Source organism: Mandrillus leucophaeus, unplaced genomic scaffold (assembly GCF_000951045.1).
Source record: "Mandrillus leucophaeus isolate KB7577 unplaced genomic scaffold, Mleu.le_1.0 Scaffold173, whole genome shotgun sequence".
In the NCBI taxonomy this organism is placed as follows: domain Eukaryota; kingdom Metazoa; phylum Chordata; class Mammalia; order Primates; family Cercopithecidae; genus Mandrillus; species Mandrillus leucophaeus.
Window position 1 is genome coordinate 4,603,072 of NW_012101732.1, and position 10,129 is coordinate 4,613,200.

Below are 10,129 nucleotides of genomic sequence, written 5' to 3' on the forward strand. Positions count from 1 at the left end.
ACTTCTGGTTCCACCACTTACTAGCTCTGCAGCCTTGAGAACATCATTTAATGCCTCTGTGCTTCCATTTCCTTATCTGTCAAACAGGAATAAGTCTATATGCCTCATGCAGTCATAAGGATTATGTGAGTCAAAATACGTAAGATGTGTAGTCCCAAGATGGGTAAATACGTAATTTTTTTCATTTTCTCTTTTGTGGTAGGGTAATAATTTGAGACTACACTATTTCCAGAAATAGCATAAATATGAGTCTAACCATAAAGAAAAAGTTAACTGTACTAGGCCATCAGTAAAGGTCTACTCTAGCACCATAGCCTTTGGCAATCCAAAAGATACTGAAATTCATCTGAGTAATAGTTCCAGGCATCATTTCTACTTCTGTGACAGTTATAATATGAATGCTATCTGGATTATCAAAATGAAATATTAAACTCCATATTAAAGTATACTGGTTTTCAACAATCTGTATCTATTTTTAAAACTAATATTTAAGCTCTTGTGCCTAAAACAAACTTGTACCTTTGAACTACATCATGAATGCACTGTTAGGTAATGATAATAGTCAAAATAAAACTGTTCTGCAAACCACTTTTGTTCTATATATAAATGTAAAATACAAAGACATACTTATACATTAAAATATTCAATCTCAATAAATATTCCAATAAAACATAGGTAGTAATAGTCTAAAATTCATTTTTAAACCAATATTGCCCTTTTAATCACTGTGCAGCTGACACAGGTACATTTAATCAATTCATATTCAACCATTCCCAATGCTAATATCTATTTGTGGCTAGTGTTAATCTAAGAAAAATACTACAGTGCATTTAAAATACAATTTTAGTCTACTAAATTATGCTTTAATGTCACCATTTACCAATTTTTTAAGATCATTCTACAACAGTATCAAAAAAAGCTGGTATTTCATTCATCTTACTTCAAATATTTTCTATCATTTAAACATAACAAAAATATAAAAATACCACTCAAATCAAGTGCCAATAAGGCTCTAGCAAGTTTAAACCTAAATAAGAACACCGATAATCTCCATTTGTTATGACAGAAAAAATGAAAGGGATATCACAGCAAAGAGAAATACAATTAAATTTTCTTATTAGCAAGACTGCTGAACAAATGCATTACTTCTGTTTACTACTTGTTGCACTATTAGAACTTTATAAATTTTATGCAATTTCCTTGAAAACAATAAAGCATTTACAATGCAAACCATGAGGAATGTCCTTTCCAAATCCTCAGTGGTAGTGCAGATATATTCAGATATATTGCTAACAGTGATCATTGCCTCTTAGGCTCCTACATCTCTGGAGCACTGGATCTCTAGGGAAAAGGTGGAGCAATGATGTTTAGAATCTCCTGGAGTGGGGACAGGGAGTAAGATTAAAGGAACTGCCTTACTAGGCTACTTTTACTGACTGGAATGTGTGCACCCCTTAGGTACTTGACAGACAAATAAAACAGTTATGAACCACCGCACCAGAAACACAGAGGTTAACACAGCAGAAGAGATGCAGCCAATCCCAGAGTGGGGTCCAGAGAGTGAGTTCTAGATTTAGTTTTTACATGTTCTAGTGGTTTCCAAACCATTCGATTTCATAAATGACAAAATTTCAAAAGTAAAACTGGGGGACTCATAAAGGGTTGTCAATGTTTTACTCAAGTAAGGATATTAAAATAAATATTCGTATATGCAACAGTAGGATTTTAAAAAATACTTACACACAAATAGGAAAACAAAACAGACCATTCCAGAAGTCAACAAGAAAAATAAGTTTAGTTTTACAAGAAGTTCACTATCTCGTCCTTATTTTACCACGTGCCAGAATTTGGTAACCAAAGTATCAGAACATTAGTTTGTAGAATAGTAATTTTTAAACTAAAGTTTAGCAACAGAACATTTAAAAATATAGATATATATATATAGATATATTAAAAAATATATATCTATATAGATATAGATATAGATATATATTATCTGGCAGCTGAATGCAAAATGCAACAACAAAAACCAAAACACAAATGGAGCTACTCTAGTTCAAGTCAGAGAGGCAGATCTCTGAACCATGCCTGCTTGCATACAACTCAAAAACTAGTAATGTAGAGTGATTTCTCAAGCCTCTTCTGGTATGCTAAACATTACAGATTCTTGTGGCTAAAAAGAGAGGCAATCCCTGAGACTCTCCATGGAAACCCCAGGCTCTGTAGAAGCCATGAACATTTGGTATGAGGGTGGAGGCAACAGAGTCTCCAATTGTAGTTTTGTTTTGAACAAATCTGGAAAATAAATTGAAAAACAATTTAAAACAAAAAGACTTTTAAATAGTAAATGTAAAGTTGACGTGAGATGTTGGAATAAAAATGAAGGCCATTTCAAAACCCGCCACAGGCAGACTAGGTAGAACTGACAATATGCTATTTTGCCATACTAACTTAGACCAATCCCAAGACCTACTTCTGTTTTTCACTGGTGATAAAATGTATTATATTAACCAATCCATAATATAATTCATGAACACTCTACAGAAGATTCACTAAGAAGAGTCCAACTATCTTATCTATGATGATAAACCTATACACATGTATTTACTTATATCTACATTTCATTCAAAAACTAAGATGACTTTGAATGACACTGAAGCAAAGCCTAATGCATTTCATCGAATGCTACCCGAAAACTGAGGGGACCTGCTCATGGACATCCTGACGTTACATAAAGGTACACTCTGCATGGCCACGTCAAGCCAACATTCCTATCCATGCTAACTAAGACATGCTGCAATAAAACAGGTAAATGCTCCTTGATATTTATTTAGTAATTTGCTAAAAAAAAAAAAAAAAAAAAAAAAAAGATGTGTTACTAAAGGTATTTCTTTTAATACAAGAGTAACTAAAATGGCTCAAAATGATATTCATACAACCTACTAATCCCAATTTTGTCTTCACAGTGGTTACAAACAATAAAAGTTATCATCTCTAAAGCTATCTTAAATTGACGTTTTTAAGCTGAAAATAATCCTATTATATATCACAATCTTTTTTTTGAATAAACATAGACTATCAAATGCCTAATTAATGGTAAGTAAAACATCAAGACTGTAGAGCCAAAAGTGACCACAGACATCATCTACTATCATCTCATCATATAGATGAAAAACTGAGTTTCAAGGAAGCAAGAAGAGAAGGCAGACGGTTTGTCTCTACAGGGTTTTTAAGAGGCTCTACCAGAGGCCTCTTGGGGCAATCTTTTCTTCCTTTACACCCAAGAGTATTTTACACCTCTTCAGGCACTTATATCATGCTTTAAATATTTGTATTTCAGTTACTGGCTTTGTGTCCCTTCTAGACTCTAAGTTTCTGGAGGGCAGATTCCATATCTGTTCACACTGTGTTTCCTACCTAAAGAGAATTGTGTGACAAGGGGCAACAGATAACTGTTGGCCCAAGGTGCCTGTGAGAACCTGAACCACGAGTTTATTTTTCAAAAGACCACTTTTCAAAAAACTTGATTTACTGTATCCTCCCAGATACTAACAGAATTAAGATTTCCTGAGGCTGTATCCTTATCTAAAATTGGCTGGCTCTGTGAGAAAGAATCCTGATAGTAAAATAAAAACAAAGGCATCAATTTTTACAAAGATACCAATTACTTGTTTGGTAATGTAGGCAGCAATAGCATTCTTAACAGTGGCTAGTCATGTGGGCATCCACCCCACTAGAAGAACAGAGAGAGAATATTCCAAGTTCATTATCTCTACTGGAAAACAATTAAGAACAGTAGTATAAAATAATTGGACTATTTGCAAATCTCATCAATCCTTTAGCATCAACTGCTAAACTCAGCAGTGTGAATTTATCTTGCTCCCCCAAAAGTAAAAACCTAACCATGTCGAACAATTTCACAGTTAGCAACTAACACCCTCATCATTCTAAACTCCCCAAGAGTTTCAATTTGACAAAAATAACTCAGAAAATGTCTCTGACAAACTGTAAAGCATGTTTTCAATTATCAGTTTTAAAATTCAACAGTAACAAAATTTTCTTTTATAATTAATATGGATACCAACCAAACATACGTGTATGTATGTGTGTGTGCATATATGTATATATGTATCAAAGAAATAAAAACATAAAAACCTAGTACTTTGACTCTAAATCTAAGAGGACTTGGGGAACAGAGAGAAGCATAAAAAATACAGCAAAATGGTCAAGAGAGGGTAAATAACAAAAAGGTTAAGGAGAAAAACATAGAGACCACTGAAAATTTCAATGCAAGTGGGACAGGGGCACAAGATTGTAATCAAAAGGTGTTCAGTTAGAACATGACCTAAATTCTACTACTTTCCTCAAAAACTAAAAATTAAGAGGTCACAGAAACAAATTAGAATTTCACCTCCCTCTATTCAAATACTGTGTTCAATCTTCTAATAAACCTTCAGTAATTAACAATTAAAACTATGCATTTCCTTGCTATAAGCAATTAAAGTTGACAGCTACTGTACTATTAAGCTCATTACACCCAGAAAATCCTTACTCTTCCACAAATTCAAATTATAGCTAAACTCCTCTCTACCTTTTACTTTCCCAGAAAACGATCTTACTTATTTTACTTTTCCAGTAGTTACTGCTAATATTTAAAAAGGGAAAGAATATTCGTGTGCCTTCCTCTAAGGTAGTCAGCCATAGTGCCACAAATATGCTAAAAATTCTGAAAAGAGGAAGTTAATAATCTGGTTAGAAGCAAAATCATCTAAGTCAAGGACTTTCATGCACAATCACTACATTGATATTTTGATATTTTAGGATATACAATCTGTTAATGTAAGACTCTTAGATATTACACATCTATATTTCAATATTGTTACTATTATTAGAATATTTTTAAAGAAAAATGTAAATATTTTCACACGTACATCTGAAAATAATTTTCCCAATGGATATACAACCTTACAACTTTAACATGTTTTTCATATATTCAGTACAGTAACAAATGCCAGATCGTAAAAGAACTGAATAAGACCTTTACCAAAAAAGTATCTCAATGGGTCAATGATAACTCAGAAATCTTGTGGAAAAGTGGAAAAGAAAAATCAATTAAGGAAAGACCAAGAGTCAAAAGACAATAGATCTGATTTGAGAAACTACAGGAAATGTTTCAAAATCTACAAATATTCAGACTTGGGTATTTTATTTTTTTAAACATGATAAAGAATTATCATGTACAAAGTAACTTCGACCTTTATACAAAAAGTAATAAAAACAAGTATATGTCTCTTAAGTTACTTCAATCATTTTATTTCAACACATACCATCACCAGAAAAGAGTAAGTTTCATTTTATGCTTCATCCAAAAAATGGATAAAGTGGTTTCAGGGAAGATGCCTGTAAACACAACAATCACCAACACCCTTGGTAACGCATCAACAAACTGCTTTACGTTTTTCTCCAACTCACAACAAACTAAATTCAGACTTCTTTCAAACATCTAATTCCAAATAGTAATTTACCAGAAGTGCATCTGTAAAATAGTATTGGCCTTTTTTTATTATGTGTATTCTGGATCAGGTTATAATTTTTAAAAACTTCTAAATAAAACAATGCACCCACATAAGGGAAACATGAATCGATATACTGTTAGATTTAAAATATCAGCTTGGCAAAATACACATCCAAATGCTTTCGAACTACAATAAATATCATAAAATCATGCAAAAAATTTGTTATTAAGGATGGCTGATTTTACATATTGCACTCCTCAAATAACTTTATAGCAAATTTGATTCAATTTGGAGGAATCTGCCCCAAAATATGGAATTATATTTAAGACACAGGCATATAGTTCAGTGTTTCTTAAATATTAAATTCTGTTAAAATCCTTAAACCGAAGTATTGATCCCATTAAGTACTTCCTGGCTTCAAAAGTAAGAATTCCTGTAATTACACTTGGCTCTAATAATTTATATTTAGTAAAAATAAGGATATATAAAGAAGAAGCAGGGAGAAGGAAATAGATCAAGTAACAAGGTAAGAAGTACCTATGTCCAGGGCATATGATTGTAACAAGATCACACAAAAGACCTTTAAAACAGAGAAGAAACTCTCCTATAAATGTTAAAGTATTTATGAAAAGGAATTATATAGGAATCAAAATAACGTAGTTAAACCTCAAAATGTTGATACCTAATAACTGCAAGCCTAGCTACTCATCTACTTAAAAGAGCCTTTATTTTTTTTCTTTTACCTGCTGCTGCTGGAGCTCCTCTTCCATCAGCTATTGCTTTGGAAGAAGAATTTGGAAGCATCTGTGTATCCTCTTTTTCTGCTCTGGGACATTCATTATGGTAAGAGGAATCTGAGGCTACTGGTGCTGTAACTTCTGAACCACGACTTAAGTCAAGAGGGAGACAGGGTCCCAGCTTCTCAAGTGGCAAATGTGCAACATCAGGCACTACACAAAATAAAGAGTGTAATATAATATTAACACAGATAAAATGGCTCAGTTACTATCACTGTGAATTAAAGTGTTACATAATTTAAACAGTGCCTGGCACAAAGAAGGCACTCAATAAATATTTGTAGAATAAGTGAAGTGCTTATAACTCCAGAAGATATAAGAGCAGAAATGTCTTAATATTTTAATAATCTTTATCTCTTAGTTTTTTCTTTATCTTCTTTTATGTTTGGTTCTATAGGAAATCAATATACATTACCCTCTGGTACTGAAGATTCTTGTTGATTTTGAGAACTGATGGAGAAAACTTTCCCATCAGTGGCTGGAGAGGGAGAAGAAACCTTTTCTACAGAATCATCAGGCATGGGTAAGGTGGCTAAACGCTGAGATCTTCTTCTCCGCTCACTATGCTTGAAAGGTCTAGGGGGATTCACAGGCTGTGGAGGACCTAGAAAAAGATCTTCAATGTTCACGAAGCAGATACATACCAGGAGCATCTTATAATATTTAAGGAGATAAATGGGAAAAAATGATTCATATTCTTCCCTCTGATGTTGTTACAAGATATCCACAAGGAATGGCATGTTTCAAAGGTAATCAAAGGCGAAAATCGTGACCTCATTCAAAATGAGTCAATCAAAAATTCTAAAATCTACACTCTACTAGAACTGAGAAAATAAAATGGAACATTAATTTCAAGTAGCTCCAACTGACAGACTACAGTTAATTTCTCTAATTGCAGATCGTTGTGTAAATTGCCATTTTTCCTTCGGGAAAATAGTCTCTTTACAGCAAAAGATAAGGAAAAATATATATATATATTCCTTTTGCTACAATGCAAATCGAGCAACTCTAAGGGAAAAAAAGGCAGGGACACAGATGATATAACATTATAGAGTTAGTGATTTACTTTACACTAATGTAAATAATTTTATCCCATCATCATCCCCCCAAATGGAGTTTTATAAACATGTCTGGGCCTGATTCATTAAAAAAAAATTGAACCAAAACAACTTTGTGTACTTATTGTGAGCAGATAATGAGGATATTTAAGATTATGACATTGTGTACTTGGGTTTTTTAAACAACTTGGTAAGTAACTTAGGCACCTTCTAGCAATATAATATAAATGTTTGGAAATGTCTTTTACACTTTTAGATATCGTCTCTCTACATGGCATATAAACATTCGACTAGAATAGGCAAGATTTTATATGCCAATATATTCATGTTAATTTAGAAAGAGGAAATAAGAACAGTCTAAAGAGACTGATGTTTGGGTATTTAAGAGTAATTTTACAATGAAAACAAAAAAGACATGTTGATAACTAAAAAATATAAAAGAGTAAAATTTAACTGCCATATTGTGGTTATAATACCAAGATACAATTTCCAAAATAAAATGTTTGTTAATGTCATATGACATTCTAGTGACTACTGACACTATTTCATGATGTCATAATGAAATGAAGCTTATTAGGAAAACAACTGAATTATGTTCCCATTCTTTCCACCTATTACAAAGAACAAAACAAAAAAGCAAAACCAGATCAAAATGAAAAAATGATTAGAAAATATGGCAACTGAAGGAAAAGAGGTTAATATGTCTGATAAAAGTCTTCTGAATGCGAACATCTTTGATTATTCTGGAAGGCACAATATGGAATAGTTCATGAGGAAACGTGTCATATTCACTCAACTGATCATGTATTTCATTTGTCGCATAAAGAGCAAAAAAAAGCATCATTTACCTACTGACTTCAAATAACTGTTATTCGTGTCTCCAACTTAGAACACTAAACTAATATGAGAAACTCAGGGTCAACACAAATCTTGTATTATTTATATAAATAGATATATAGGGAGATAGATAGATATACCCATGTGAAAGGTGATTTTGAAAAAGACTGCGCTAATTCTTGAAAAATTAGTAGTACTGAAACAGTAAAATCGTTAAAAAATATAATCACAGAGGCATTTTTCTTTCATTAAAAAGATTAAACTGAAGTCTAGACTACAAATATTATAAGAATGAATAAAATGTATTGCAGAGGGAAGTTATAGACAAGTGAGGACAAAAAAAATCTACAGGAATAGTCTTAAGTAAAAATAGCTATGCTGGGTCCTTTTATAACTTTCTCTTTTTTTTGTAATGAATCAGGCCTCTCAGTATGCTCAGATTATTAGTTGAGGAGAGTCAAACTACAGTGGAATCTGTGTTATTAAATGGTAAGGATTCTCAACCAGCAGTAGTCTCTAAGCAATAAATCAGTAAGAAATGTCTATGGTTTTTGCCCCTGGAATAGTTTCAAGCCTTCCCTATCATATCCACCTGAGTTTTTAAAAAGCAACTTCATAAAAATACAATATAACTACAATCAAACTGTTTTTAATGTATCTTATAGGACAAATAACTATTTTTTAAAAATCTGTGCTCACTAGTTTTATTTATCACTGAAGAAGAAAGCTGAGATACAAGCGTCAAATCCTCGACTTGTATTAATTCTGGGGAAAGTGGTGATTTAGGGGGTTTTATACACCCAGAAGAATCTCCAGATTCATGTTTGCATTTCTTGCTGCGAGCCTTCCCTGAAGACAAAGTTGAGGATAACAGTGCAGGTTTCTGAGTGTTGGCAGAACTGCTAATGTCAGCTTCATTTTTTTTCTGACTTTGAGGTTTAGGTGAAATCGCCTGAATAAATAATAAAAAATTGATATTTTTATTTTGGCTTCTTCATTTTTGTTCTTGTATTCTATTTTGACTGTTAAGCAACTTTAGTATCCAGAAACATTGTTAAGCAACATATAACATTTCTATTACAAATGAAAAACCAAAAAGAACCCCACAAATTATTAACTAAAAGTTGAATAGGCTGTCTTTAAAGGGATGCTGTCAACTTTCAGTCTAAATTCATTTTTTAAAATATATTATTTGTAATATTTTCAGAATATAAAATGTTATCTTACTGGACAAATATTTTCAGTATTAAATAGAAATATACCCCTTTAGGAACCATAATTGCCAATGACAATAATTCGAAAAATAAACAGCATCTTCATGTTTTAAAGGATTAGAGGAATACTTAATTTAAGCTTTTGACTTCAGATGTTTTCTTATAAAATCATTTCTTTTATTAAGTTGAATGTGAAGGTCTAAGTAGACAGTTTCCCTTTAAAGAAAGATCTGAACAGGAAAACAATGACCAAATTAACAAAACATTATCTTTAACTCATTTTAGCGCTGAAAGCTAGAGTTTCATAAGCACAATGCATCATGAAATCAGAGCCACCAGCAATATAGAGTTAAAAGACTAAAAAACAATACAAAACAAGCAACAACAACAAAAAAAAAACAAAGAGATAAAGTGTAAGTTAAAAACATTGGATTTAAAAACAAAATACGTCGCATTCTTAGATGAGAGTTTTTACCTTCTTCCTGCCAACTGATACTTTTAAAAAAAAATTAGAACTTTGTCAGTTCTTTCATAAAAGAATATTTTTATTCATTTGGCTGTAAAATTTCCTACATATGTTAAAATATGTGTGAATGTGTCCATTTTTCAAAACAAGAGAAAATAGCTACATTGGGTGAATTTGCAATCTATGGTGCTGCAATACCTCTCTCTCTTTCTGATACACTTATCTGAGAGCAAAATATATA

The 10,129-nt window shown here is 32.2% G+C and overlaps 1 protein-coding gene across 3 annotated transcripts in view; it reads right to left on the reverse strand.

Moving 5' to 3' along the window:
* PHF20L1 (PHD finger protein 20-like 1) overlaps positions 1–10,129 on the reverse strand; it is a 75,092-nt gene that overhangs the window by 24,913 nt on the left and 40,050 nt on the right. For all 3 annotated transcript variants that reach the window (XM_011977098.1, XM_011977097.1, XM_011977096.1), the window contains 2 exons: positions 6,729–6,917; positions 6,260–6,466 (listed from right to left, as the gene is read on the reverse strand). In XM_011977098.1, the coding sequence (XP_011832488.1) occupies positions 6,260–6,466; positions 6,729–6,917 (396 nt within the window). The remainder of the gene's footprint in view (positions 1–6,259; positions 6,467–6,728; positions 6,918–10,129) is intronic.